The sequence below is a fragment of the Macaca thibetana genome, chromosome X (genome assembly GCF_024542745.1).
Source record: "Macaca thibetana thibetana isolate TM-01 chromosome X, ASM2454274v1, whole genome shotgun sequence".
In the NCBI taxonomy this organism is placed as follows: Eukaryota; Metazoa; Chordata; class Mammalia; order Primates; family Cercopithecidae; genus Macaca; species Macaca thibetana.
In genome coordinates this window covers 8,094,955-8,121,717 of record NC_065598.1, presented here as the reverse complement: position 1 = coordinate 8,121,717, position 26,763 = coordinate 8,094,955, and the positions used below count along the sequence as shown (strand labels likewise).

Genomic DNA, 26,763 nt, shown 5'->3' with positions numbered 1-26,763 from the left:
GTGCCTTTGCCATTTCAAATCTTCCTTTAACAAATGGCTTTTGCTGAATGGTATGTTGCTGCAATGCAGTATGGGTGATCATCTCAGAAATTGTCCTACAAACCTAGTCATTGGGGCTGCTCTAAGAAAGTTGTTGAGGACATTGGTCTCTTATGTCATGCCATTTTGGGGAGGAAATGGAGAGTATTAATTAATTAATTTTTGGGGGGGGGACGAAGTCTGGCTCCATCTCACAGGGTGGAATGCAGTGGCGCGATCTTGGCTCACTGCAACCTCCACTTCCTGGGTTCAAGCGATTCTCCTGCTTCAGCCTTCTGAGTAGTTGGGATTACAGATGCTTGCCACCTTGCCTGGCTATTTTTTTTTTTTTTTTTAAGTAGAGAGGGGGTTTCGCTATGTTGGTCAGGCTGGTCTAGAACTCCTGACCTCAGGTGGTCTGCCCAGCTTGGCCTCCCAAAGTGTTGGGATTTATGGCCTGAGCCACCACGCCTGGCCTAGAGACATTCATTCTGATTGCATTATCAGTACTAATTGTGCCTCCTTTAGAAATGGGTAGATACTTTTGGCCTATGGATACTGTGGATTTTGCAATCAATAGTGTTTTCCTCTTACAGTTGGTCTTTGGAACGCTAAAACTTAAATAAAACAGCCTGTCTTTAACAAGTGTGCTGAAATTGATCATATGTATTTAGGAAACTTGCTTTATCCCTGATAGTATTTATTTTCTCCCCATTTTAATTTCCCTTTATCTCATTTTTTTTTCACTCACTTAAGATGTGTTTTCCAGCTGTAATCGTATGTAGCTTTGTAAATTGTCTTGAATTAGTTTAAGAGTGAGAAAGGCCATAGATAAATGCACACATCCATAAAATAATAAATCGGTAGAAGGATATCATATTGTGGCTGAGCATGTTGCCCGATGAGTTGTTTAGTCTCTTGAACCCTTTTATCCAGAATTTCATGGTTAAACAAAATGAAGTGACAAGACGTCTATATTCATACCAAAGTTCTTTCAGCTGAGAAGTGATGATTATGGGAAAAGATTTACTGGAAAAGAGCAATGAGAGCCTCTTGTAAATTAGGTAATGGCTATAACTGGGCAAGAAAAATTTAAGTAACACAACTTAAATTATGAAAACAGGGAGTGCGGTAGAAACGTGTCCTGATGGGAAATGTGGTAGTGGAACAAAGGTGGGGCGCTTTTGTTTGTGTGGGCCATGGGAGCCAGAGGGGTTTGGCCCTGTCTTCACAGATCTCAAGTCATAAATAGCAGAGGTCAAAGAATCGTTTTTAAAACTACACAATAAAGAAAGGACTTCTCTCAACCGGGTCTTTTCAGAGCATAGCTACCAATGTGGGTAAGTTCATTTTCCATTTGTGTGGGGGAAAATGACTTAAAGTGGGCACTTTGTAAATCTTGCTCGTGCACTCTTTCTTTCTCTTCTTCCCTCCTGCCTTTCTTTTTCCTTCCTTCCTTCCCTCCCTCCCTCCTTCCTTCCTTCCTTCCTTCCTTCCTTCCTTTCTTTCTTTCTTCCTTTCTTTCTTCCTTTCTTTCTTTCTTTCTTTCTTTCTTTTTCTTTCTTTCTCTTTCTTTCTTTCTTTTCTTTTTCCTTCTTTCCTTCCTTCCTTCTTTCCTTCCTTCCTTCCTCTTTCTTTCTTCCTCTTTCTTTCTCTTTCTTTCTTTCTTTCTTTCTCCCTCCTTCCTCCTCTCTCTTTCTCTTTCTTTGTTTCTCTTTTCTTTTCTTTCTTCTGTTCATTGATTCCCTTCCTCCCTCTCTGTCCCTTTTTCTCTCTATTCTTATGGGTGGTAAATATTTATGTTGATTTCCATGAAAGACTTTCTCTCTGCCTTAAGTTATGGGAGTCCCGGCTGAAATTTTTAAGCATAGAGGGGTATAATGAATGGCTTCTGGCTTATTTAACGATAATGGAATGGCCGCTCTGTCGATGCTGTGTTCGTTATATTAATAGCAATAGCTCAGTTGATGTCAATGTGTATATTCCTGTGTGATGACAGGTTGAAGAAAACACAGGGTTTAAATAGGAAAAAGTTGCTGTTGGTTAGAAAATTGGGCTTATGCGAAACTGTCTAATTAAATCATACTCATTTTAACTCATTGCAAGTGACTAATGCTGCATCAAATTCCACATAAGGAGCACTGTTTGCAGGGAGAACTGTGAGAGCCGCAGGAGTCAGGACAAGCCCTTAACTGTGCAAGCAGAGATCATTTAAGTGTTCAGCTGCTTGCAGATGCACCCAGATTCAGCCATCTGCAGCCTTCTCTCGTGGGGCCGGAAGGGGTCCTTGTGGAGAGGAGAAGCGAGTTCCCGAGATCTTCCTCGGGCAGGCAGCTCCTCTGGCTTCCGCTTGCTGAGGAAGGTGGGTCTTTTGATGGCTGCAAGTCTCTGAGTTCTCACAGCTGAATGGTTGAACTTGGTCAGTCGCAGATGAATGAACAGCATTTCCCAAGAGAAACTTCACAATGGCTTCGGGACTATTAAGCTGTGAAGATTCATGCTTTCGTGTTTGGGAGTGTGTGTTCAGCAACTTTTCCTCGGGGAAGGGGAGGGGGCAGGCATTCGAGGTTGGCTTTTTTACATCCGACTGTATGCACATTTTCCCTTTTTGTATGAGGAAATAATGCCTGCACTAAGGATAACCCTCCCCTCCTCCTAAATCCTTCCACAAAAAGATACTTATTAAGGCCGGCATTCTGAAGAACTAAATGCTTCTTTAACTTTACTTCATCTGCTTCAGTGAGCACAGTGTACCGACTCTGGGGAATTCACATTACGGCCGGCAAGCGGCCCTTCTCTATTCTCTAGGGGCTCTTTGGGCACAGAAATAATCCCTTCCTAGAATCTTTTGAAAAAGCAACTGAACTATGCAGGCTAATCAACTGTAAATCTTAGCCCTCTTGGATGAAGCAGCACCGAAAAGTCCCCTGATGACCGGGAAACCCTGTTGCAGAGGCCCTTCAAAAATAGCAGTTCCAAGACCCAAGGCAAATTTGCCGCAAGTGCAATTGTCTGCTGTGTTTTCACGTTCCTGAATGTTGCCCTATTCCCCACATGTGTCCTGTGCATCCTCTGCCTGTCTCCCTATTTTGTTTTGAGGCAGAAAGGCAATAACCTTCCTTAGAACTTTTGTTTTCTAGTTGGTAATGGCCATATTATAAGCAGGCCATATTATAAGCTCAGATAGAGTAAGTACATGGGGAGGATTTTCTATATTTCTTCTGAGTCATTTTCTGCGCAGTCCTAGCATAGTATTTGTCAGGTAAAAGTAGCATAGCTCAGAAGGGTGACATCTCCTAGCCTTTGTGTGCACTGTCGTGAAACCCCCAGTGTTATAACATTAGCTGTCACTCTGCTGACAGGTTACCTCGTGATCCGGACAAAGGCAACAGTAGTTTGCCTGCATTCTGCTTGGACTTGCAGGATAATGTCAGTCATGCATTCGCAGCAGCAGCATAAATCAAGCCTTAAGATGATTTAAAGACTAGAATTGAAGCCTCTCTTTCACAATCACCGTAATCTAAAGGAAATGAGGGCAATGGCGTTGCTCTCTGATATTTGGGAAGCAGAGCAAGAATTCTATTTTTGGCCAAGGAAATACCTTTTCTTTACTTGCCTGGTTTCTGTAACACATGTAGAACGTTGCAGTATTCCTGTCCTGACTTCTAGATTCAACTTTTTACTGGCTATTTCTGATTTAAGATCCTATCTAAATCCTTGACATTGATGTGTCCTGATTTAATCGGATGTCTTCTACCATTTGAGTGAGAAGCACAATAGAGTTTGGTCTTTGGGCACCAGTGTTGAAGGCTGAAGAGATTCACTAGCTCCGTCACCTGGGCCAAGTTACTGATTAATGCTCCCCAAACCTGTGTTTCTCTCTGGAATTATTAATATTAATTAAAAGATTAATATATCTTAAGCACCCAAGCTAAAAAACTCAAAATCCTCCTTCATCGCTCCTCGTCCTTTACCTTTCTATCTAGCTGTCTGCAAAGTCCTTCTGATAAATCTCTCAGACTGTTTGGCTATCCCCTCTGATATCACTGAAGCATTTACTGTCCTTAAAATGTGGTAATCCCATAGCTCCATTTTTTCTCCCCGTTTTTGCTCTTACAGATCCCAAGGTCTTAGAGGCTGTGTTTCTCAAACTTTAGTATGCTCAAGGATCCCCTGGTGGGCTTGCTCAAATGCAGATTCCTGGGCCCCACCTCCATAGATTCTGATGTGGTACTTCTGGGCTAGGGCCTGAGAGTCTGCATTTCTAAGAGGATTCCAGTAGATGCTGGTCTGCAGTAGCCCTAACCTACAGGATCACATCAAATTTTTGGCACATTTTTCAGCATCCTTTATATTGAGCTTCCATCTAACTTTCCAGATGACTCTGCTCTTTTTGTGTGTGTGTATTTTCTTGGGGTTCCTTTTTTTCATTCTCATTAGACAATTTTCCCAGACTCCTCAGCATGCCACATTCTTTCATACCTCTTTGCTTTTGCTTGTAGTACTTTGGAGAGAGAGGTAATACAGTGTGGAGATGAAGAGCAAGTGGCAAGCCTGTGACTACTAAAATAGCTGAGGAATTAATCAACACATTATGGCCTCTCTACTTAGGGGCTGTGTGATCTTGAGCAAGTGATTTTGTTTTGTGTGCCTCAATTTTTTCATCTGAAGAAAAATGGGACAGATAATAATAGGGGCTACTGTATAGATTTTTGTGATGATTAAGCAACTTAATGCATCCCACGGGTCTTGAACAGCCATGTAGCATGTGTTAACTCTCTTTGTTGTTCTCTGTACAGTTAGTACGTTACCTGTTGCTCCAGTCTCTCCCTGCCCTTTTTTTTTTTGCTGTGAAATTCTCATTTTCCGACAAAGGCCAGAGCTTACATTTTTTTCTCTCTCTGTCTGTTTCTGCAGCTTTCTCTGACATTTATCTTCCTTTAGTCCCAGGACCAGTTGATGAATCCTTCCTGCCTGTTAGCAAGATGCCATGTTGATGCTTGCATTCACTGTCTTGTAGTTTTTTGCTTACGTATTTTTTGCAAGTAGAGCCTGAAATTCTTGAGTCTTGGAAACTCATTACCCCCATTCCTCCTTCTTAGCTCACTTTTCATTTGTTAAGTGTTAAATGTATGCCATCCACGTGCCTGACCCCGTGCTTGCAAAGGGTTCGTTTGGGTGATGAAGTGCTGTGTGGGGAGTGGATTGGGTATAAATTCAGTCATCTAAATCAGAAATCTTAGGTTCTGTGCTCTCAGAAGTGTACCCCCTGATCAATGTGATTCTTTCACTTCCGTATCTTACATTAGGGGTAATTTGACGTTTTTATTACTTCTGGATTTCTCCCCAAATATATTGATAGTAACTTTGGCTTGATCTTTGGTCATTATCTTAATATCTTACATTTGGTTAGGATTTATAGTTTGCAAAGAATTGTCACATAAATGAATACCATTTGCTTTTAAAGTATCTTTCTGAGATGGGAATGGAAAGTATTAACGTTCCTTGATTATTATGCAAAATGCTGGATAGAGTGACCCTCTCAAAATCCCGTGGCTAATAAGATGTGGGGACCATAGAATGGGTCTTGATGTCCTTGGAGACTTTGAAAGAGGAGTCTTAGGAAAGCCTGGAAGACTGGAGGCAGACTGCATGTTACTTGAGGAAAGTGTGGAAAGGGAGAAATTTCATTCCGGGTATGGTTCTCCTTTCTTTTGGTAGCGTGGCCGTGAGGAAGAGAAAAAAGAGGAAAGTCAGGTTTTGAGAGGCTGGGAAATCTCTCAAACAAGAGATGTAGCTATATTCTCTTGAAAGCACATAAATATTCATCTTCACATTTTACTGGTTTGTGTTGATACTAATTTTCTTCGTCCTATATAAAATTGCTAGGTGACTAGACTAGCATAGCGATGGAAAGACTTGCCTTTTACCCTCATAGGGTTCTGTTACTAGGGCCTGTAAATTTAATTCACAAAAGACATATTAACAGGAAAACAAGGCAAACAAAGCTTATTAGATGATAATATTTTCACATGCACAGGGGCTTCACAGAAAAGAAATAAAAACTTAAAGAAGTGGTTACACCTAGAAGTTTATATACCATTTTAATGAAGGGCAATACATTGTGGAGAAGAGAATAGACAAAGAAAAGGGGGTTTTGGATTCCGGGCAGTAAATTGTGGGAAAGTGACCTGGAAATGTGTGGTAGATAAGGCTTGTTCACTAAGGCTTGTTATGCAGATAAGAGTTATTTGGAAGAAGGGAACCTTTTTACAAATGGAAACTTACATTGCCTTTACAAAGGGGAAGTTTATGTCTCTCCTTTTTTTTTTTTTTTTTTTTTTTTTTTTTTTTTTTTTTTTTTTTTTTTTTTTTTTTTTTTTTTTTGAGACGGAGTCTCGCTCTGTCGCCCAGGCTGGAGTGCAGTGGCCGGATCTCAGCTCACTGCAAGCTCCGCCTCCCGGGTTCGGGCCATTCTCCTGTCTCAGCCTCCTGAGTAGCTGGGACTACAGGCGCCCGCCACCTCGCCCGGCTAGTTTTTTGTATTTTTTAGTAGAGACGGGGTTTCACCGTGTTAGCCAGGATGGTCTCGATCTCCTGACCTAGTGATCCGCCCGTCTCGGCCTCCCAAAGTGCTGGGATTACAGGCTTGAGCCACCGCGCCCGGCCTATGTCTCTCCTTTTAAGCAGAAATGGGGAAGGCAGAGACTTCTTCCTGCATCTACTGCTTCTCAATTGCTCTCAGTTCAAAATAATCCTGATGCCAAAGTAGCATATTTTGGGTTGGCATATTCTGCTACTCTTCACTAGGGAATCTGGACCATACATAACCTGATCACATAGTATGAGAGTTGATTCGTGCTCAGTGTTAGAGTGAGAGAATGACGGGAAGGAGGAGATTACTGGACATGAGCTGAGGGCAGTGTTCTCAGTGTGGAAAGGTGAAATGAGCAGGTGCCTCCATGTCACTTAAGTTGTATTAAAATAGGAGAAATAAGCACAATTGATTAGATTGCCTTATGTCTTCCTGGGCTATCATCTAATCGACAACTCTAAAACGTTTCCTCACCAACAAAAACTTCCTGCTTCAAAATTTTTATTACAGTTGTCTATTTGGAAATTTAATTTGAAGAAATGTCATTGAAGTATGTTGAAGAAAGTTAGCGTTTTATGACTACTACTTCTTTCTAATAAACAGCTTTTCTTTTATTATAAAAGTAACATTTTTATTTTTTATTGTGGTAAAGAAAACCACACACACACGAAACATAAAATTTACCACTGAGAGCTATGATCACATCATTGCAGCCCAGGCTAGGTGACAAAGTGAGACCCTCTCTCTAAAAATAAATAAATAAATAAGTAAATAAATAATTTAAGAATTAATTCAAAATTTACCACGAGAGCCCTTTTTTTTTTTTTTTTTTTTTTAAGATGGAGTCTCACTCTGTCAGCCAGGCTGGAGTGCAGTGGCACGATCTCGGCTCACTGCAACCTCCGCCTCTTGGGTTCAAGCAATTCTTTCTCCTGCCTCAGCCTCCCGAGTAGCTGGGATTATGGGCACACACCACCACACTTGGCTAATTTTTGTATTTTTAGTAGAGACGGGTTTCACTACGTTAGCCAGGCTGGTCTTGAACTCCTGACCTCAAGTGATCCACTCACCTTGGCCTCCCAAAGTGCTGGGATTACTGAGCCTTCAGTATTCACAATTTAGTTGGTTAGACTCTTGCTACTCAAAGTGTGGTTGATGGATCCTGCAGCCTCAGATCACCTGGGACATAGTTGGAAATGCAACAAGTGAGCCATCGCGCCCGGCGTGAGAGCCATTTCTGAGTGTATAGTTAAGTAGTGTTAAGTATATTCACATTGTTGTGCAACAGATCTCCAGAACTTTTTCATCTTATCAAACTAAAAACTCCATACTCATGAAATAACAACTTCTCATTTCCCCCTCCCTCAGCCCCCGGCAACCACCAGTCTACTTTCTGTTTTTATGAATTTGACTGTAGAAGTAATCTTTTTGAAGGATAAGACTTTTTTTTTTTTTTTTTTGCAAAAAATCCCTAAAGGTGGATATTATAAGCATAAATAATTTAAAAGTGTGAAACATTTGACTCTGTATCTCCGGAGGCCTAAGGATCTCAGTAGGCCTTCTTATAGGGACTCTTGTAAAGAAAATCAATATGATTATTAATTGATTCCCCCCATTCCACAATCATCTTTCTAATTTCTGTCTCTGAATTCAAGTACTCTGAGAACCTCATACAAATGGAATCATAGGGTATTTATCCTTTTGTGTCTGCCTTATTTCTCTTAGCATGCTTTACCTCTTACAACCAATTTTTAATTGTATTATTATTATTATTATTTTCACTCTGAATTGTTGAACTGAAGGTTGGCGGGACGATATTGTCCTCAGTCTCTTGGTCTCTTGAGTTGAATAACTGCATATATGAACCCATGATTTTAGAACTGTTTATCCATTGGAAAGGCCCCTTGAACCTACCAGATGCCTGACAGTTTGTGTTTTGTAATTAGAGTTGTTTACTTTGCTCTCTTTGGGTGGTTGTTCACTTGGGGGAACATTGTCTCTGTGGATTATATGAGCCGTGAGTTCGGGTTCTCTCACAGTAAGTGGTGTGTGTTTCCATGATGGACTTCTTTCATCTGCTCCAGTGTTTTGGTAACTTGTTTATGTGTCTGTCTCCCCAGATCGTTTGGCGTCTCCTTGGGAAAAGAGACTGTGGATTACAACTCCTGGGGCTCATGTGAACTCCTTAAAAGGCTGAGCAAGCTTTTATTCTTTCCTGTGCCTTTGAGCACCAAGATTGGCCATGCTCAGTAAAGGGAATTGAAGTTTAGAGAATGTGAAATGGGCGACATATACCGGTTGGTCTAGGGGCCCTTTCGAGTTCTCCCAATAACCCAAGGAAGTAGCTGTCATTTTCCTCATTGTACAATGTAGAAAACTGAGGGTCAGATGGAATAATGGACAAGGTTCCCAGAACGTATCAGTTGGGGGTTACATGGCAGGACTTTTTGTTTTTCAAGCCCATGTTCTTTCTTCAGACTTTAAATTTCTGTTCTTGGCATCAGAAACTGAGTAGATTCTCTCTCCAAGCATTTGGAAAGGAAATATAAAATTTAATTTTTTCATCATACTGAACATTGTTTCTTTCAGATTGTCTCCCCAATTTCTTTCAGATTGTCTCCCCACATGTAGAACCAGAAATGAAGACATTGGAGTCTCTAGGCATTTGGTGTTCAATGTCCTTTGAAATTCTCAGGGATATTGTTTGTTTTACACAATATTCCATTTGAACTTGGATTCACTTTGGGACTTTAAGTAACTTACAGGATTCCCTAACCTAACACAGTTGCCCCACTATGATAGGGAATTGTTTTCACTCCTCAAATGAAAGTGATAGTTACTAAACTGTTCAATATGTAGGATGAACCCTTGGAAACACTTTTTAAAAAGTTCCTTTGCCTTGGCTCAGTGTCTAATGAGGGAAATGAGAAACCATCAGCGCAGGTCTGTAGAGAGCTTGTGGGTCAGGTCATTCCTGCTGCTTGTGAACAATCCAGACCTTGCCTGGGTGGGGTGAGCATGGCGAGCCCAGCAGGAACAGCTTGGGGTGGTTATGGCTGTTAATTTTTTAATTTAGTTCTGGACCCTACAACCCATCGATATCTGTTCATCTCATTATTCCCTCCCTGGGTGGCAGGAATGGATATAAAACCGCTGTGGTAGTTTCCCCCTCCTCCTTTTTATTATTACTTTTGTACCTTTTTATGCCTTGCTAGGTTATGAGCTCTCTTACTGCTTTGAGTTAAAGACAGCACATCAATAATTATGTGTAAATAAAATGAAAGCTTACATTGTTTAACTTATCCTTAGCTCTTTCAGAGGAAAAAAAAATATATATATATATATGTAATCTAAACTTTCCAACATATTTCTTACCTGTTGTATCTGTTTTTGAAAAATAATCTCAGTAAATTTTCTTTTTAAATTTTTATTTCCTTAACTTTGTGTGGGTACACAGTAGGTGTATCTATTTATGGGGTACATGAGATGTTGATACAGGCATGCAATGTGAAATAAACACATCATGAAGAAGGGGATATCCATCCCTCGAGCATTTATCTTTTGAATCTCAGTAAATTTTAAAGCAATTCTGTTCAGTATGGTAGACATCAGCCACATTTGCTATTTAGGTTTACATTTACTTAAATTGAATACAGTGAAAATTCTCCATCTCTGTAGCCTAGTGGTTTTCAACCAGAGGTGATTTTGTCCCCAAGGGAATATCTGGCAATGTCTAGAGACATTTTCAGTTGTCACTACCAGGGAAGAGGTGCTGCTGGTATCTAGTGGGGGGCTCAGGGATACAGCTCAGCATGCTGCATGGTAGCGTTACCATGCACAGAACAGCCACCCTCACAAGGCACCATCGGCCCAATACGTCAACAGTGGCAAGAGTGAGAAACTGCACTCGTCACATTTCACGTGCTGAATGTCCTAGGTAGCTAGAAGCTGCAATATTGGGCAGCACCAACTTAGAGCATTCCTCACTGTCACTGCTGACATTTGGTTCTATCAGGCAGCGAGGTCGCAGGTAAGAGGGAAAGTTAAGGAGGACTGGGAGCAGGGCAGGGCAGTGATATTCTCATGAAAATACATTCTCATGAAAATACAAACAAAATACATTTTTTGAATGAGACACCACAAGATTCTAGATTTCTTTGCCATAGACAGACTCTGTCTTAAGTTTCTGAAGTTATGATTGTCACTGAAGTCATACTATTAGTAACAGTACTCAACTGTTTGTGGGGTACTCCACGATCCACAAATGGTTTGTCATAAATTGCCTTATTTAATTTTTGCAAAACTGTAAAACAGAGAAGCTCTCTATATTACAGATGAGAAAAGTGGGGTGATTTATTTGTCTGTTATAACAATGTGTAGGATGAACCCTTGCAATAAAAAAAAGAATATATTTAAAAAAGAAAACTGGCTAGACCGTGACTATGTTACATGGTGGAGTCCAGGTCTTTATGTGACAGTTAGGGATCCTTACAAATTCATAGATCATATTTTTATGGGGACAGCTCATTAAAGAAAAGCAGAACTTCACTCCCTTCCCCTCACACTTCAACAGGACTTATTGACAGATGATGTGCCCTTTTTTGAAATGTATCAAGTCATTTTATTTTTCACATTTGGGAAGACCATTTTACTCAAATTCACTTATACAAATAAAGATAACATAATACATGTGTCTTAGTTTTCCTTTAGCTTCTACTTTAAAAAGAAAACTCAGGGATGGGCTTAAGTAGTTGCACATTAGTTATGTTATCTTGGCCAAATGAGGTAATTTGGAGAGAAAATCAAAGTATATAATATTAAACGAGACATATAGGAACCCAATACTAAAATTTAGTTTTTTGCTGGCCTTACAAAATAAAGGTGGCTAATTGGCCATTTGGGTTAGATAAAAGAGAAACAGTCAAAATGAAATTTTGCTTACAGAAGTAAAAAATATATGATAGACTAGATAAAGAAAATGTACGTGTATATTATGGAATACTATGCAGCCATAAAAAAGAAAAAGATCATGTCCTTTGCAGGGACATGAATAGAACTGGAAGCCATTATCCTCAGCAAACTAATGCAGGAACAGAAAATCAAACACCTCATGTTCTCACTCATTAGTGGGAGCTGAATGATGAGAACACATGGACACTGGGAGGGGAATAACACACATTGGGGCCTGTCAAGGAGTGGGATAGGGGGAGGGAGAGCATCCAGATAAATAGGTAATGCTTGCTGGGCTTAATACCTAGGTGATGCGTCGATAGGTACAGCAAATCACCATGGTACACATTTACCTATGTAACAAACCTGCACATCCTGCACATGTACCCTGGAACTTAGAATAAAAATAAAAATTGAAAAAAAAAAAAGAAATATAAATTAAGGCACCCAAAGAGAGACCCCTTATAACAATTTCTACACTGGATTGTTGAGATAGAAGCATTAAGCTTCAGAGACCCATGAAATGGGCTTCTTATATTTAAGTATCTCGATGATTGCATTGCATCAGTGGTTAAGACCCACCGCTATTTTCAGCTCCACTTGCAATAGAGGCTGCTGTTGTCATTATTTCCTGAGGCTTTATTATGCATCTGGGTGGACTGTCTTTGCACACTGCCACGGAGGGAATGATTTCTGATGAAACGGTTTCCATGCCTTTCTTAGAATAAAGGATTTGAGGAAATCCTTTGAGATGCTGCCTTTCTCTGCTGAGCATGGCAGGCAACATATGATCAGTTTATGTATTACCATATGTTTTGGCCTAAAAATGATGCCTATGGAAATGTGGAATACATTATGTTACAAAATACTTTGGAGTCTCTTTTTCTCGTTCTCTTCTTAACGTTTGAAAGGAAATTTGTGCTAGTTGAGAGGTGCCAAATTCACAGCTTTGGGATTTTGCAAAGTTCATTTCTTGTATAGGATGTACAGAAGCCCAGACGAGCTAGACCCTATTTCTGGACTTCCTTCACTGGCTCACATAATGCATTTTCGATCATATTTGGGAAAAATGACTCTCCCACCAAAAGCGGGCTGTGGGAATGAGGATTTGCTGTTACACTAGATGAAGTTGATTGTATGGAAAGAAGACAGGGCAGAAGGCAGGGCAGAGATGACCTGGTTAGGAGGTAAAATATATATTTATACATTACAGTTAGCTTGAGAAAATCCATTTGGAGCTTCTGTGTGGTTCCTGGGGTCCCCCACATTTTAGGGGTGAGTCAGGGAGTTACATGTGTGAATTACGAATTTCACATGAATGGGACATGTGCATTTTATTATGAAGTTTTCAGTTCCATGCTTATCATTTTAACCTTCTGTTTCCCTAAGATCTTAAAGCAAGCGTGTCCAACCTACGGCCCTCAGGCCGCATGGGGCCCAGGATGGCTTTGAATGCGGCCCAACACAAATTTGTAAACTTTCTTAAAACACTGTGAGATTATTTTGCAATTTTTTTTTAAGCTCATCAGCTGTGATTAGTGTTAGTCTATCTTATGTGTGGCCAAAGACAATTCTTCTTCTTCCAGTGTGGCCCAGGAAAGCCAAAAGATTGGACACCCCTGCCTTAAAGAGATGGTAAAGTAATCACATCACTCAACGGGTAGCATTTGTTATTTTAAGGACTGATTCTTATTCTCTTTGTGAAACTTGTTGATTTTATAAGTCTGAATTCACTGGATCACAGAGTTGCTAACATAAACAGCAAAACAGACTAAGTAGATGTTTTTTTACCCATCTCTAAAAAAACATGAGTTTATCAAGCATAATTTTTTGGGGAAAAGTTAGTTGAGGCTTTGGGGAAGTGCTTTCTGCACTCTTTATAGCAGATTTGTATGTTGATTCTGCCGTGTATCTTTCTATCACATAAAAGTGAAAGGAGTCCCAAATTATTTCTATGTCAAAAAAAAAAAAAATTCCAGCTAATGAGTTTCTCATTATAAAGAAAGAAGCCAAAAGGTTCTTTCATTTGGTTTATAAGGCCCTTCTTGGGAGCTGGGGAAGTTTCCTCTACTAGTGCCATTTGGAACATGATGACAGAGTGAGTGTTTGACACCTTGGTTAGAGAGAGACAGTAAAGCAAATCTGGGATAAAGAGCTTAGTGTGGGTGGTAAATTACTTCTTGCTGAAGCTGCCCTGCCTGCAAAGGTGTGAAGACAATACAGCCACCTTCACTCTCTCTGTCCCTTCTCTGCTGTTACTGTTCTCTAAGCATCTGTACCTATGGTGGTTCCATCCCACTCACATGTTAACCACAACTCAACCTGGAAAATGAATCAAGCATTGTCTCTGTTCTGATGAGGGGATACTTACCTAACGTGACCACTTAAAAATATGAGTTGAGTTAAAGTTTCAAGGCATAACAGGATGCACAATTCGTTTCTCAAAACTCTCAAAATCCAGACCAGTGAGCACAGATTGAAATCAGGAGCTGTGTGTGTTGCAGGGGAGTTCTTCAGAACTGCACTGCTGCCCATGTCATGCTGAATCTAGAAGGCTGACATCCCACCAGGCTGTTCTGGCTCTCTTGTTCAAGCCAGGGTACATTTTTTTGAGGGCATTTGGAAAAACTCTCCAGTCCTGTCTGACACAGGCTTTCCTTTTGCATGAAGATTGTAGTTGGGGTGAGCAGAAACTGGTCAACCTGCCAAGTTCCATAGTTCTGGATGCTTTGGAAGCAGCGTCATGTTGCATAAAATTGCTTGTAAGTCTGTGGAAAAGAACAACAAAAGCATCATTCTAGATGACATCAGTAAGCAGAGAAAATAGCGAAATTTTAGGTTGGCCTGCCAATTTAAAAACTACGTTAAATTAGTTGTTGTTTGCCGTGCATGAAGCATTGAGTACTGTTGAGTACATTGAGTACTGTTTACCAAAATAATGCCAAAAGGTAAATTTATGGTGACACAGTAACAATGTTAAAATACAGGTTTCATCTTAATATCCTGTTATATCACCTTCATATGTTTATATTTAAAAACATCTGATATAACAAATGATTTCAGTGTAAAACTTAGTTGTCTTTTGTTACAGTTCTCTTTTATACTATGATGTGCGGACATAAAGTTGAAAGTACATTGATGATGCCTAATATTAGATGGCATTTATTTAGTTACATGCTACTTGGATAAAGTTTTTTTTTTTTTTTTTTTTTTTTTTTTTTTTTTTTTTTTTTTTTTTTTTTTGAGGCGGAGTCTCGCTCTGTCGCCCAGGCTGGAGTGCAGTGGCGCGATCTCGGCTCACTGCAAGCTCCGCCTCCCGGGTTCCCGCCATTCTCCTGCCTCAGCCTCCCGAGTAGCTGGGACTACAGGCGCCGCCACCACGCCCGGCTAATTTTTTTGTATTTTTAGTGGAGACGGGGTTTCATTGTGTTAGCCAGGATGGTCTCGATCTCCTGACCTCGTGATCCGCCCGTCTCGGCCTCCCAAAGTGCTGGGATTACAGGCTTGAGCCACCGCGCCCGGCCAAAGTTTTAATTTCCTTATTGCTTCTATTATTTTCCTGGGTTTTATTTTCTCTGGAGAAATGAAGGAAATGCTTTCTCAATTGTTAATGCTTTCTTTCACTCTTGTTTTTTGCTCCCTGAAAGAATACAAGTAACAGTTATGGTCTCCTGCCCTGTGAGATCGGACATCCTGTAATTGATGAGATTTCCTGTTACAATCAGGATATCACTAGTGTTCAGGTCGAACACCCCAGTTGATAAATTAACAGATTTGTGAGTCCCTTCATTGGTCAGTGAGGTGCAGAGTGCGGAGGGTGTCTCTTTCTCAATACCTCATCCAGGGAACAGGAGATAAGCCTCCCTGCTCTCCTATCCTGGGGGCTCTCTCAAATGCAGTGGAGCTTGTTAGCAATGAAAGACTCACACGCTGGGAACTGGTGCACCCCTGGCCGCTGACAGAGATAATAACACTGACCTCCGGTCACTTGACAAGGAAACTCTCTTGTGTGGTTCGACTTCCCACTGCTTCAAGCCAATTCAGGGGGTACTGGACGGGCAGATTAGGGATTTATATGCACAGCTCTCTGCATTACCAGCAGGGTGTCCTCAGCATCAGGCCATGGAGGCAGTTCACATGCAGGGGCCACTGAGGGCCTGATGCTCCCTGCCATAAAGGTGGGTTTGCAAGCTCCCATTGCATGCAGAGTGGGCTCCAGTTTTACCTCAGTCTGACCTCAGAGGAGTGGGGTGTTGTAAACATGACTGGGGTGTGCGTGTGTGTGCACCTGTGTGTATGTAAAGCCAGACATCAGTCTACTACTGTGATTTCTTCCACGGAGAGATTTTTGAATGCAATTTAAGAAAATTGGGAAGGGGGTAGTCTGGGGACATGTTGGTCAAAGGATACAAAATTTCAGTTAGGAGGAGTAAGTTCAAGAAATCTGTTGTACAACATGGTGGCTACAGCTAATAATGTATTGTATTCTGGAAAATCGCTGAAAGAGTAGATCTTGAGTGTTCTCACCACAAAAAAATCAATATGTGAAGTAATGCATACGTTAACTACCTTGAGTTAACTATTCCACAATGTATACATATTTTAAAGCATGTTATGCACAATAATTATATACAGTTTTTATTTGCCAATTAAATAATAATTTTTTAAAAGTTAAAAAAGAAAGCAAATTAATTCCTGTCATTGGAATTTTTTCACTTATGATCTTGTATACTCGTATACTGGTCTTGTATATATACTATACTATAGTATACCATGTATATGGTGCATATATATACTCTGCAGTATATACTGTATATAGTATATATATATAATGTAGTATACAGGACCATAAATAAATAAATAAATAAATAAATATACACTCACACATAATATGCAGCATTATCATGTAAGTTATGTATAAATGTTGATTTATTTGACAAAAGATTGCAAGGTGCTACTCATACAGATATAGATCCTGCCTTCATGGAGCAGAATTAGTACACTAAACACAGAAGGTCTTAAGAAAGTAAGGAAGGCAGCATTTGCTCAGTTAATACGCATGGTATTACATGATTTTGAGAAAATAGGGTACTATGCTAAGAAAGATAGATATGAATTATTGCAAAAGTTCTCTGAGGATATGAACTTTTGAAGAGTAGGGTTTTCTAGGTAAAGAGAAGAGCAGGTGTAATGGCACTGAGGTGGAAAATTATTTGGTAACTTTAGAGAAGTTTAAGAAGCTGCTATATCATGACAAGACACCTGGCGACAGGGCCTTAGAGGATCAAGTCTTTTATATTCTGTATAAAGTGCAGTGATAGAAGCCAGAGAGGCTATAAGTAGGGGAATGATTTGACACAAGGTATTTTGGGGAACGATGGAGAAGGCTGAGAATGGAAAGCGGGTGTCTGGTTCCGAAACAAACACACTAATTTAGGCAGAAGAGGTGGGTAGCTCACTCAGGTGAGGTTACAGTGAAGGCGGGGTGAGGTGGATGGATTTCGGGAGACGGGAGGCAAAATTGGCCAAGGTTGGATACGAGAAGTGAGGGAGATGGAAACATCCGTTCTGATGCCAGTTTCTTAGGAGAGTGGGGAGAAAGGCCAGTTACTTAGGTGAAGGCGACTGGAGGAGGAGCAGCCGGGCTTTTCATCGTGTGAAAATGGGAAGCCCCATTAAAATTCATTTTGGGCATAGTAAGTTTAAGCCTGTGAGATTATATCAAGGGGAGCTACTAAACAGACAGGTGGACATCTGAAGTCTCTGGCCCAGAAACAGGACTAGAGATGTAATTAAAATTCGAGTTGTCCAGAATTGCATGGTATTTATTATGGCCATCTAGGAAAATTCTTGTGTAAGTTCAATATTTCTGTGCGTTGCTGGGATTCTTCCAGGGTTTGGCCCTAGGAATATTTGTAGTTGCTTCCCTCAACGGTAATTTAGCAAGCGTGGTTGGAGAGATGAGGACTGGCATTTTCTGAAATGTTGGCCTCAGTGAGAAGGCGACATGATGGCTGTTAGGTGGTACAGCCAATTGGAATCAGAGGCTGAGGAATGAGGCCAACGCCACTTCCAATCCCAACTCTCGGCTGCATCCATCACCATTATCTCCCTGCCCTTTTCTTCTCCAAAATAATGATTAGAAAAATAAAACTTTACCTTGCAGTTTCATGAGGCTTCGAAAACATAAGGAAATCATGATTTCTGTAAATGTTCTGGTACATCTTAGGCGCTATGCTGATAGATACTTTATAAACTCCGGGGAAGAAGGAAATGATGAGCCCAGATGCTGATGATGGGGAACCACTCCTGAATTTCATTTATTTATTTATTTTTTACTCCACAGATTTACAAACAGAACGAGCATACTTTGAATGGAAGTAATCACATAGTTCCAACACATTTTGTGGGGGAGGGTTAGAATTTATGAATAAAAAGATAGTAAATGTTTTCTCTACTTTTTTCTCATTGTTTATCTATTGGGCAAGCTACCTTTATGTCAGCTGTACTTGGATGAAAGTTACTTAATAGTATATGCAGACTGGTGTGTTTACCCTATGCAAATGACGGTAAGATAATTAAAACAATCGGTTCTGTGTGTCTGTTTTTCAGAAAACTTCTATATAGGATTCTAAATTGTGCTTTCTTTCTCATCTACCACATCATCCCTACCCATCCACCTTCTTTGAAGGACTGTTAATTTCAACACACAGCCTTTGTACTTAAGTGATAAATTCTCAGAGGTATCATCCTTAGTTAAATATTACACATGAAATTACCTATAGTATGATGTACATACATAATAGTAGGTGTGTTATTAATCGTGTATATAAGAATATTAAGCAATCTGGGATTTAGAAAATAATAGGCTATCTTTTTTTTAGCAGTTTTGGGCCTGATAAGGCATTCCATTTCAGACCCTGTGAGGTCTATTGGATGCTGAATATCATCAGCCATATGATGATTTGGAGTGGAAAATAAAGAGTTCCCATATCCTGCCTTCCTCCTCCCTGGTATTTCCCCTACTGTTTTCTTGCATTAGTGTGATACATTTGTTACAACTGATGGATTAATAGCAATACATTACTATTAACTATAATCCATAGTTTACATTGGGGTTTACTCTTGCTGTTGTATATGCTGTGGTGTTTGACAAACCCATAAAGTCATGCATCCACCTTTACAGTATCTTATACCATAATTTCCTAGTCCTAGAAATACCGTGCGCTGTGCCTGGTCATCCTTCTCCCATTCCACACCCCTGGTCTTCTTGTTGTCTTCATAAGAGATGATTTTTTTCCCTTTCTCTTTTGGCTATTTCCGCTTAGCCGCAATGAAAGGACTTGCTGTGACGCTTTGAGGGAGGAAGGCACCACCAAGTGTCCCTTCAACTTCCCACACACAGAGCCAGACATCTCCAATTACTGAGAGACAGCTTTGCCTTCTCTGACCTCCTGGGCAAAAGGCTGTCAGGTGGCAGAGAACAGCTGCAGATAAGCAAGGAGGAAGATGAAAAGGAGAGTGAGTCAGAACTCCTACCAGGCTCTGGAGACTTTTGATACTGTGACTCCCCTTTCTCATCCCAAACCTTTTGACTCAAAGTTGATCAATCAAACGATGGATTGTGGCTAGAACAGTGGAAGGTTAACGGCTCCCACAGGTTGATTTGCCTCAATTGGGTCGGTGGTTTTCTGGAAGTTGGCACCTTGCACCTTTGTTGATAATCCCAATTCTGGTACTATAGACGTGGAGGTTTTCATTGCTATTGTTTTAACTTAGTAGACCTTATGTGTGCCTCAGTTCACAATTGCAGAAATGTGGAATCAACCCAAATGATCATCAATCAATGAGTGGATAAATTGTTATTTATATATATATATATATATATATATATATATATATATGAATGATGGAATACTATTCAGCCATAAAAAGGAATGCATTAATGGCATTTGCAGCAATCTGGATGAGATTGGAAACTATTATTCTAAGTGAGGTAGCTCAGGAATGGAAAACTAAACATCGTATATTCTCACTCCTAAGTGGGAGCTAAGCTATGAGGATGCAAAGGAATAATAATGACATAATGGACTGTGTGGACTCGGGGAAAGGGTGAGAAGCGGGTGAGGGATAAAAGGCTACAAATTGGGTTCAGTGTATACTGCTCGGGTGATGGGTGCACCAAAATCTCACAAATCACCACTAAAGAACTTACTCATGTAACCAAATGCTACCTGTTCCCCAATAACCTATGTAAATAAAAAAAAAAATTTAAAAAAGACCATAAATGCGCCTGACACTTGACACTCGTCAGCATTTTGCAGTCATTCAGACCTCACTGCACTTCTACCAAATAGTTATTCTTCTTTTCTTATTATATATGTGGGGAATGCAGGAGTGACAAGATTCTAATCCAGCCCATCTGGCTCTACAATTCATGCTCTGAGCTCCCCTACTCCCCAAATCCTCCACAGCTATACTCTTCCCCTTTCTGGCCAGGCAGGATTTGGGAGAATGCCTTCTAAAAATACACTGCTCCTTTCTAGTATTGGGCCACTAAATCCCTTACCTTACTCTCTTACTAAATCCCTTATCTCACTCTACCTTACCTTACTCCTTCTAAGAAGCAACCCCCATATGGCTGATGATCTGGGTCTGAAATGGACAAAGGGTGTGTGACCCACGTTACAGTCAACACTTTGTCTCCTGCCCACTGTGCAAGCCCCAGCCCACAGTCGTTTTCATTCTCTGGAACTCTGCTTTTCTATTTAAAGTGTGAAGTGATTTGATGAGATGGCTTCCTCTGTTTTTGTTTAAAATTAAGGATGAAGTTCTAAAACTTGAATGAAGCTCTCACAGTGGTGCACACCTTTAATCCCAGGTACTCTGGAGGCTGAAGCAGGAGAGTTGCTTAAGTCTAGGAGTTTGAGTCCATGCTGGCCAACATAGCAAGACTCTGTCTCAAGAAAACAAAATAACCAACCAACTCCCCACTCCCATTCCCCCCCCCCCGCAAAAAAAAAACTTGATGGAAATTAGAGAAGCGTTTCATTTGTCCAGTACAGGAAGGCTTGAATCTCCAGTCAAGCCAATGTAAACTCATTTCCTCCACTTTTTAGACTAGAATGTTGGGGTGCTAGAATTTTAAGGAAAAATTTCAGCAGCTCTGAGCACCTGATGGGACAGCCTTGGGTGAAAGCATCAGGAGGATAGAGTTTATAATTTCTAACACCTATGGAGTTCTGCACCATTCAGCCCAAGCCATGGGTAATGGCTGGCCTGAAAATGGAACTTTTTCATAGTCAAATTAGCCTAGAGCAGGGTATATTTTCTCCCTGGCTATTCCCACTGCTGATATTTGGTGTATTTGTTTGGGGCAGTTTCCCATCATGGGGTGATGTTGTCTGGGCCCCCCTCAACCTCATCTTGGGGCACACAAGGTGAAGTGAGTTGTGTGAGAGTCAAAATTTCCAGTTATGAAGAAGCCTGGAGACAAGGAGGAAATGGGAAGTTGAAGGGGACTTATCAGTGCCGATGTCAATCTCCATATTTTGGATGGACGCCACAGTTTCATTTAGTACAAAAACAATCTGTCCATTTTTGCTTCTTGGGCATGTGGGGAATGTGGAGCATTTTTCCTCTGAAGGTCATCCCTGTGTCGAGATACCATTTTGTGACTGTGGGGATGTATCAATTTAGATTTTTCAATGTTCATTGTAACCAACTATGAAGATGCTTCAACACATTGAAAGTTACAACAGGAAAACTTACAATTTTGCAGATTTTATGACTCCATTGTGTGTGTATATGTATACATTTTCTCTCAGGCTCCAGGAACCTTACTCATTTTTTATTATAACATTTATGATATAGGGAAAATAATCTAATACTGGTTGGGGAATTGTTGAATTGCTAATAGTGAAAATGTAAACATTTTTAACCTCTTTCTATTTCTATTTTCCCTATAACCATGTTATTCTTTAGAATTTGTTAAATACAACCAAGGGGACTCTTCATACTGGTAAATATACATCAAAGATTATATAATAAGGTTAAAATTTGGGATTTTTTTTCTTTTCTTTTATTATTATCATATTTGTTTTTAGAGACAGGTTGTTGCTCTGTCACCTGGGCTAGAGTCCAGTGGCGTGATCATAGCTCACTGCAGCTTTGAACTCCTGGCCTCAAGCGATCCTCCTGCCTCAGCCTTGGGAATACAGGTGCATGCCACCATGTCCAGCTAATTAATTTTTTTTTTTTGGAAGAGACAGGATCTTGCTATATCGCCCAGGCTGGTCTTGAACGCCGGGGGTCAAGCAGTCCTCCTGCCTCAGCCTCCCAAAGTTCAAGCATCATAGCTGTTAGCCACCAAGTCTGGTCTTTCTCTTCTCTTTCTTTTTAAAAAATAGGGCATGGAAGACTTGGAGTAAAGAAATGCCAGCGTTTTAAATGTTAAAGAATATCATCCAAAGTAATTTGCTTTGCTATAATAATCATGGTGGATATTGCCACCATTATCTTTTTTAAGTTATGGAAGGTCAACTTAACTGATTGTTTCATTTTCCAATACTAGTAACTTATATAAAAGGAGAATTAAAAAATATTTCAGTGAATTGGGTCCCCAACATCTCAGCACCTGCAATATTTACATCCATATTGAGTAGTCTTAATAATGAAATACTTTGATGTTTTAGAGTTCAACAATTGTCTTTACGAGCATGAGAAAGGCAATACACACCCATTCAAAATATGTAAAGAATGGAAATAGTTGGAGGGGAAAAATGTTGTCCATATATCTACCACCCAGCTATTAGCATTGGACAGTATTACATTCCACTATTTTTTTCCAAGATTAGAAAAGTCTTTCGTATTAACAAGACCTTTTGACTAGTGACTGAGTTAGGGAGTGCAATATCTCACCTCCGAAGTACAACTCTGTGACAGGTCAGCTTGGGCACTGCCAGGCACTTTCTTTATGCATTTAGTAATTTGCACTCTGTTTTAAGGCAGAGCTTTATCTTCTTATGTGTGTGTTGTCACTATGGACTCATGGGTTCTGAAGTGTTCAAATGGGTTGGAATCCACTCCCGCCATTATTTGTTTTGATATCCAGTTTGTCACAGGTTTGACTTGTGGGGAATTTTGAAGCACACTGCTGCATGCGTTGGATGCGTGCCTGTCATTCTGGGAGCACGTCCCGTCCTTGCAGCATGACGGACGGGATGCTTCAGGCTTGTCTTGTGGTTCTCTTGCTCATGCCTGGGATCAGCTCTATCTCAGAGGGGTCCCGGGGACGCTTTGTTCATCATTTTGTGTGCCTGCTTCTTATACAGTGTTCACAAGAGAGCCCTGGGGGAGACGATGTACATAAAAACATCTGCTTCTGCAGACCTGTGAAAATGTGCCCCAAAACCGTAAACATTGAATTCTTCAAAAAGAGAAACGGTGCTGGAGAAAGAATGCAGAAGAGCCTGTGGCGGAGGCAGAGACACCGCCATGGCTGGCCGCCTTTGTTGCCCTCTGTGCCTGCTGAGATTTTACCAGGAGGAGAAACCTATCTGCAGAGACCACTAGATACCCTTGTGTCAGCAGGCTCTCCTCTTAACTTACACCTTATTTGGTTTTAGGCTTGCAAATCAAGTTCATCAAGGGAGGGCGCGGTGGCTCAAGCCTGTAATCCCAGCACTTTGGGAGGCCGAGATGGGCGGATCACGAGGTCAGGAGATCGAGACCATCCTGGCTAACCCGGTGAAACCCCATCTCTACTAAAAACAAATACAAAAAACTAGCCAGGCGAGGTGACGGGCGCCTGTAGTCCCAGCTACTGGGGAGGCTGAGGCAGGAGAATGGCGTAAACCCGGGTGGCGGAGCTTGCAGTGAGCTGAGATCCGGCCACTGCACTCCAGCCTGGGCGACAGAGCCAGACTCCGTCTCAAAAAAAAAAAAAAAAAAAAAAAGGGAGGGCGAATTTGTTTATGGAAGATGCCCAACTGAAAAGGTAAAGGGGTGTGTGTGTGAGTGTGTATGCACGCATAAGTTTATTTTGTAGTGACTGGAATTTCTGTATTGCTGTCGCAGAGGCTACAAAGTACCATATTAAAAAAAAAAAATCCCAGGCCAGGCGCGGTGCCTCACGCCTGTAATCCCAGCACTTTGGGAGGCCGAGGAGGGCAGATCATGAGGTCAGGAGATCGAGACCATCCTGGCTAACACAGTGAAACCCTGTCTCTACCAAAAAAGTACAAAAAAATTAGCTGGGCTTGGTGGCGTGTGCCTGTAGTCCCAGCTACTCTGGAGGCTGAGGCAGGAGAATGGCGTGAACCCGGGAGGCAAAGCTCACAGTGAGCCGAGATCGCACCACTGCACTCCAGCCTGGGAGACAGAACGAGACTCTGTCTCAAAAAAACAAAAACAAAACCAAAAAAAAAACATTTACTTTATTTTATGTTCCGGGATACACGTGCAGGACGTGCAGGTTTGTTACATAGGTAAACATGTGCCATGGTGGTTTGTCACACCTATTAACCCATCACCTATGCATTAGCTATTTATCCTGATGTTCTCCCTTCCCCCGTCCCCTTGACAGGCCCCAGTGTGTGTCCCCTCCCTGTGTCCATGTGTTCTCATTGTTCAGTTGTCACTTATAAGTGAGAACATGCGGGGTTTGGTTTTCTGCTCCTGTGTTTGTTTGCTGAGGCTCCCAGCTCCATCCATGTCCTGCAAAGGACATGATCTCTTTTTATGGCTACATAGTATTCTGTGGTGCATTTGTACTACATTTTCTTTATCTGGTTTATCATTGATGGGCATTGGGTTGATTCCATGTAATGTAATAATTGTATTAGAAAAGGTAGATCCTGGGATTAGTGGGTGATTGGTGGAAGGACAGTGAAGGTGTGGAAAGTCTTTGGGCAGGCACGGTTACCTCTTCACAGTACCTCATGGATCACATTCAGGGGGAGTTAGTAGGAAACACAAGATGGAAATTCGGGCCATGATGCCAGCAAGCTTTGTTCTGGCCAGGCTCCAGTTGGCTCTGTTGGTTCCAACTGATTTCAGCCAGTTTTGTTATCTTACAAGCATAGGGAGTTTCAGCATTTCAGCAGGTTGTTTCTTTTCTTATCTGCCATCCTGCAAACTCAAGAATTTCTGTTAGTCATTGGTTTCTTTAACTCCTTGGGGCACAGTTTCAATAGGAGTCAGGAAACTACTGCCAGCAGCCCAAATCTGCCCTGCTACCTATTTTTATATGGCTCATGAGCTAAGAATGGATTTTGCATTTTAAAATGATGAAAAAAAAATCCAATGAAACAGAACGTTTTTTGACACATGAAAATTATATGCAATTTAAATTTCCGTATCTCTTATCAGTTTTCTCAGGCTGCTGTGATAAAGTATCACAAACAGCTTTGCTTAAACGACAGAAATTAATTGTCTCACAATTTTGGAGACTGGAAGTGTGAACCAGGGTGTCAGCGGGGTTGGTTCCTTCTGAGACGGCTATGAGGGAGGGATGAGTTCCAGGCTTCTCTTCTTGGCTTGTAGATGTTCTTCCTATGTCTCCACATCTTTATTTTATTTTATTTTATTTTATTTTGAGACGGAGTTTCACACTTGTTGCCCAGGCTGGGCACAATCTTGGCTCACCACAACCTCTGCCTCCCAGGTTCAAGCGATTCTCCTGCCTCACCCTCCTGAGTAGCTGAAATTACAGGCGCCTGCCACCACGCCTGACTAATTTTTGTATTTTTTTAGTAGAGATGGGGTTTCATCATGTTGGCCAGACCGGTCTTGACCTTCTGACATCAGGTGAGCCACGGCGCCTGGCCTTCTCCACATCTTTTTCCCTCTATATGTCTCTGTCTATGTACAAATTTTTCCTTGTTATAAGGAGACCAGTCATTGGGTGAGGGCCCACCCTAAACACCTCATCTTAAGCAATTACATTTGCAAAGACTCTATTTCTAGATAAGGTCACATTCCAGGGTACTGGGGGTCCAACATATCAATTTTGGGGGGAACACAGTCCAACCCATGAGAGCATCCCACATGAAATGTTATTGGAGCACAGCCACACTTATTCATTTTCTTATGGTCTATGGCTGATTTTGCACTACACCGGCAGAGTCAAATAATTTCAACGGAAACTGCCTGGCCTGCGAAGATGCAAACCAGGACCTGTGGTGTTATATCCAGAACCCAGTGAAAAATGAGAATGCAAGGCCCCTTTGAAAAATTAAGAATCTGAAGACAGAGATGGCAAAGCATTAAACCAAGGTTGGGCCCCTTCTAAATGTGGGGCCCTGTGTGACTGCAGTTTGCTCACCCATGAAGCCATCCCTGCCTAAAATATCCACTATCTGGTCATTTACAGAAGAAAACAAAAATTGTTGGTCCTGCATTAAGAACAGAGCTGGGAGTGAGAGCTTGGGCTTCAGGGGCATCAGCCTGATGCAGGACCACAGAGGCATCAGGCCTGAGTATAATCAAAAGATACCAAGAAACGAGGTTCATGTAATTTACCAAGGACTAGTGTTGGTTTAGTTCCTCTTTCTTCTTTCATCTTTGTAGAGTTTTCTGCGCTCAGCGTGTCCTTAATGGTCACTGCAGCTTGCTCCATTTCATTTGAGTGTTTTAAACCCTCTTTCCTGCAGCTTCCCGGAGAGGACGTGCTCCTGTTTGATGTCCGTCCCTTACAGTATGTGATCGTAGCACATGCACCCTGGCAGAAGGGCTAGTTGAAATGTGATGCTGTTGTTTTTAAGCTCTTAGAAGTAACAGTGCTAATTGGGATTGTGATCAAGTGTGCTTGCCGTCTGAGCAGTCCAGGACCATCAGGGGGCAAGGGCCACATGGAGATCATGGGGAAGGTGGTTCTTTATTACCTTTGTTATGGCTGCAACCCTTCTGGGCTATCTCTAGTGTTTGGACTTGTAGTCAAATGTAATCCTTCATTAAAATCAAACAGCCAACAGCATTCCAAAATGTCTCCTGTTATAGGCTATATTCTGTCTTCCCTGCAAATTCAGATGTTGAAGTCCTAACCCCCAGTTGCTCAGAATGTGACTGTATTTGGAGTTAGGGTCTTTAAAGGGGTAATGAAGGTAAAATGAAGCCATTAGCGAGGGCCCTGATCCAATAGGACTGGTGTCCTTTTAAGAAGTTGAGGACACAGACACATAGAGAGGGATGACCTGGTG

General features: G+C 41.2%; 1 protein-coding gene across 3 annotated transcripts in view; it reads left to right on the top strand.

The window, feature by feature from the left end:
* ANOS1 (anosmin 1) overlaps nucleotides 1-26,763 on the top strand; it is a 217,397-nt gene that overhangs the window by 46,625 nt on the left and 144,009 nt on the right. Inside the window, exon 1 of one of the 3 annotated variants that reach the window (XM_050777714.1) lies at nucleotides 451-1,358. The exons of 1 other annotated variant lie outside the window; for it this stretch is intronic. In XM_050777714.1, the coding sequence (XP_050633671.1) occupies nucleotides 1,353-1,358 (6 nt within the window). In that variant the 5' untranslated portion in view covers nucleotides 451-1,352. Of the gene's footprint in view, nucleotides 1-450; nucleotides 1,359-26,763 lie in introns of those variants that run through there. One more of the 3 variants, XM_050777713.1, reaches the window with a different exon arrangement.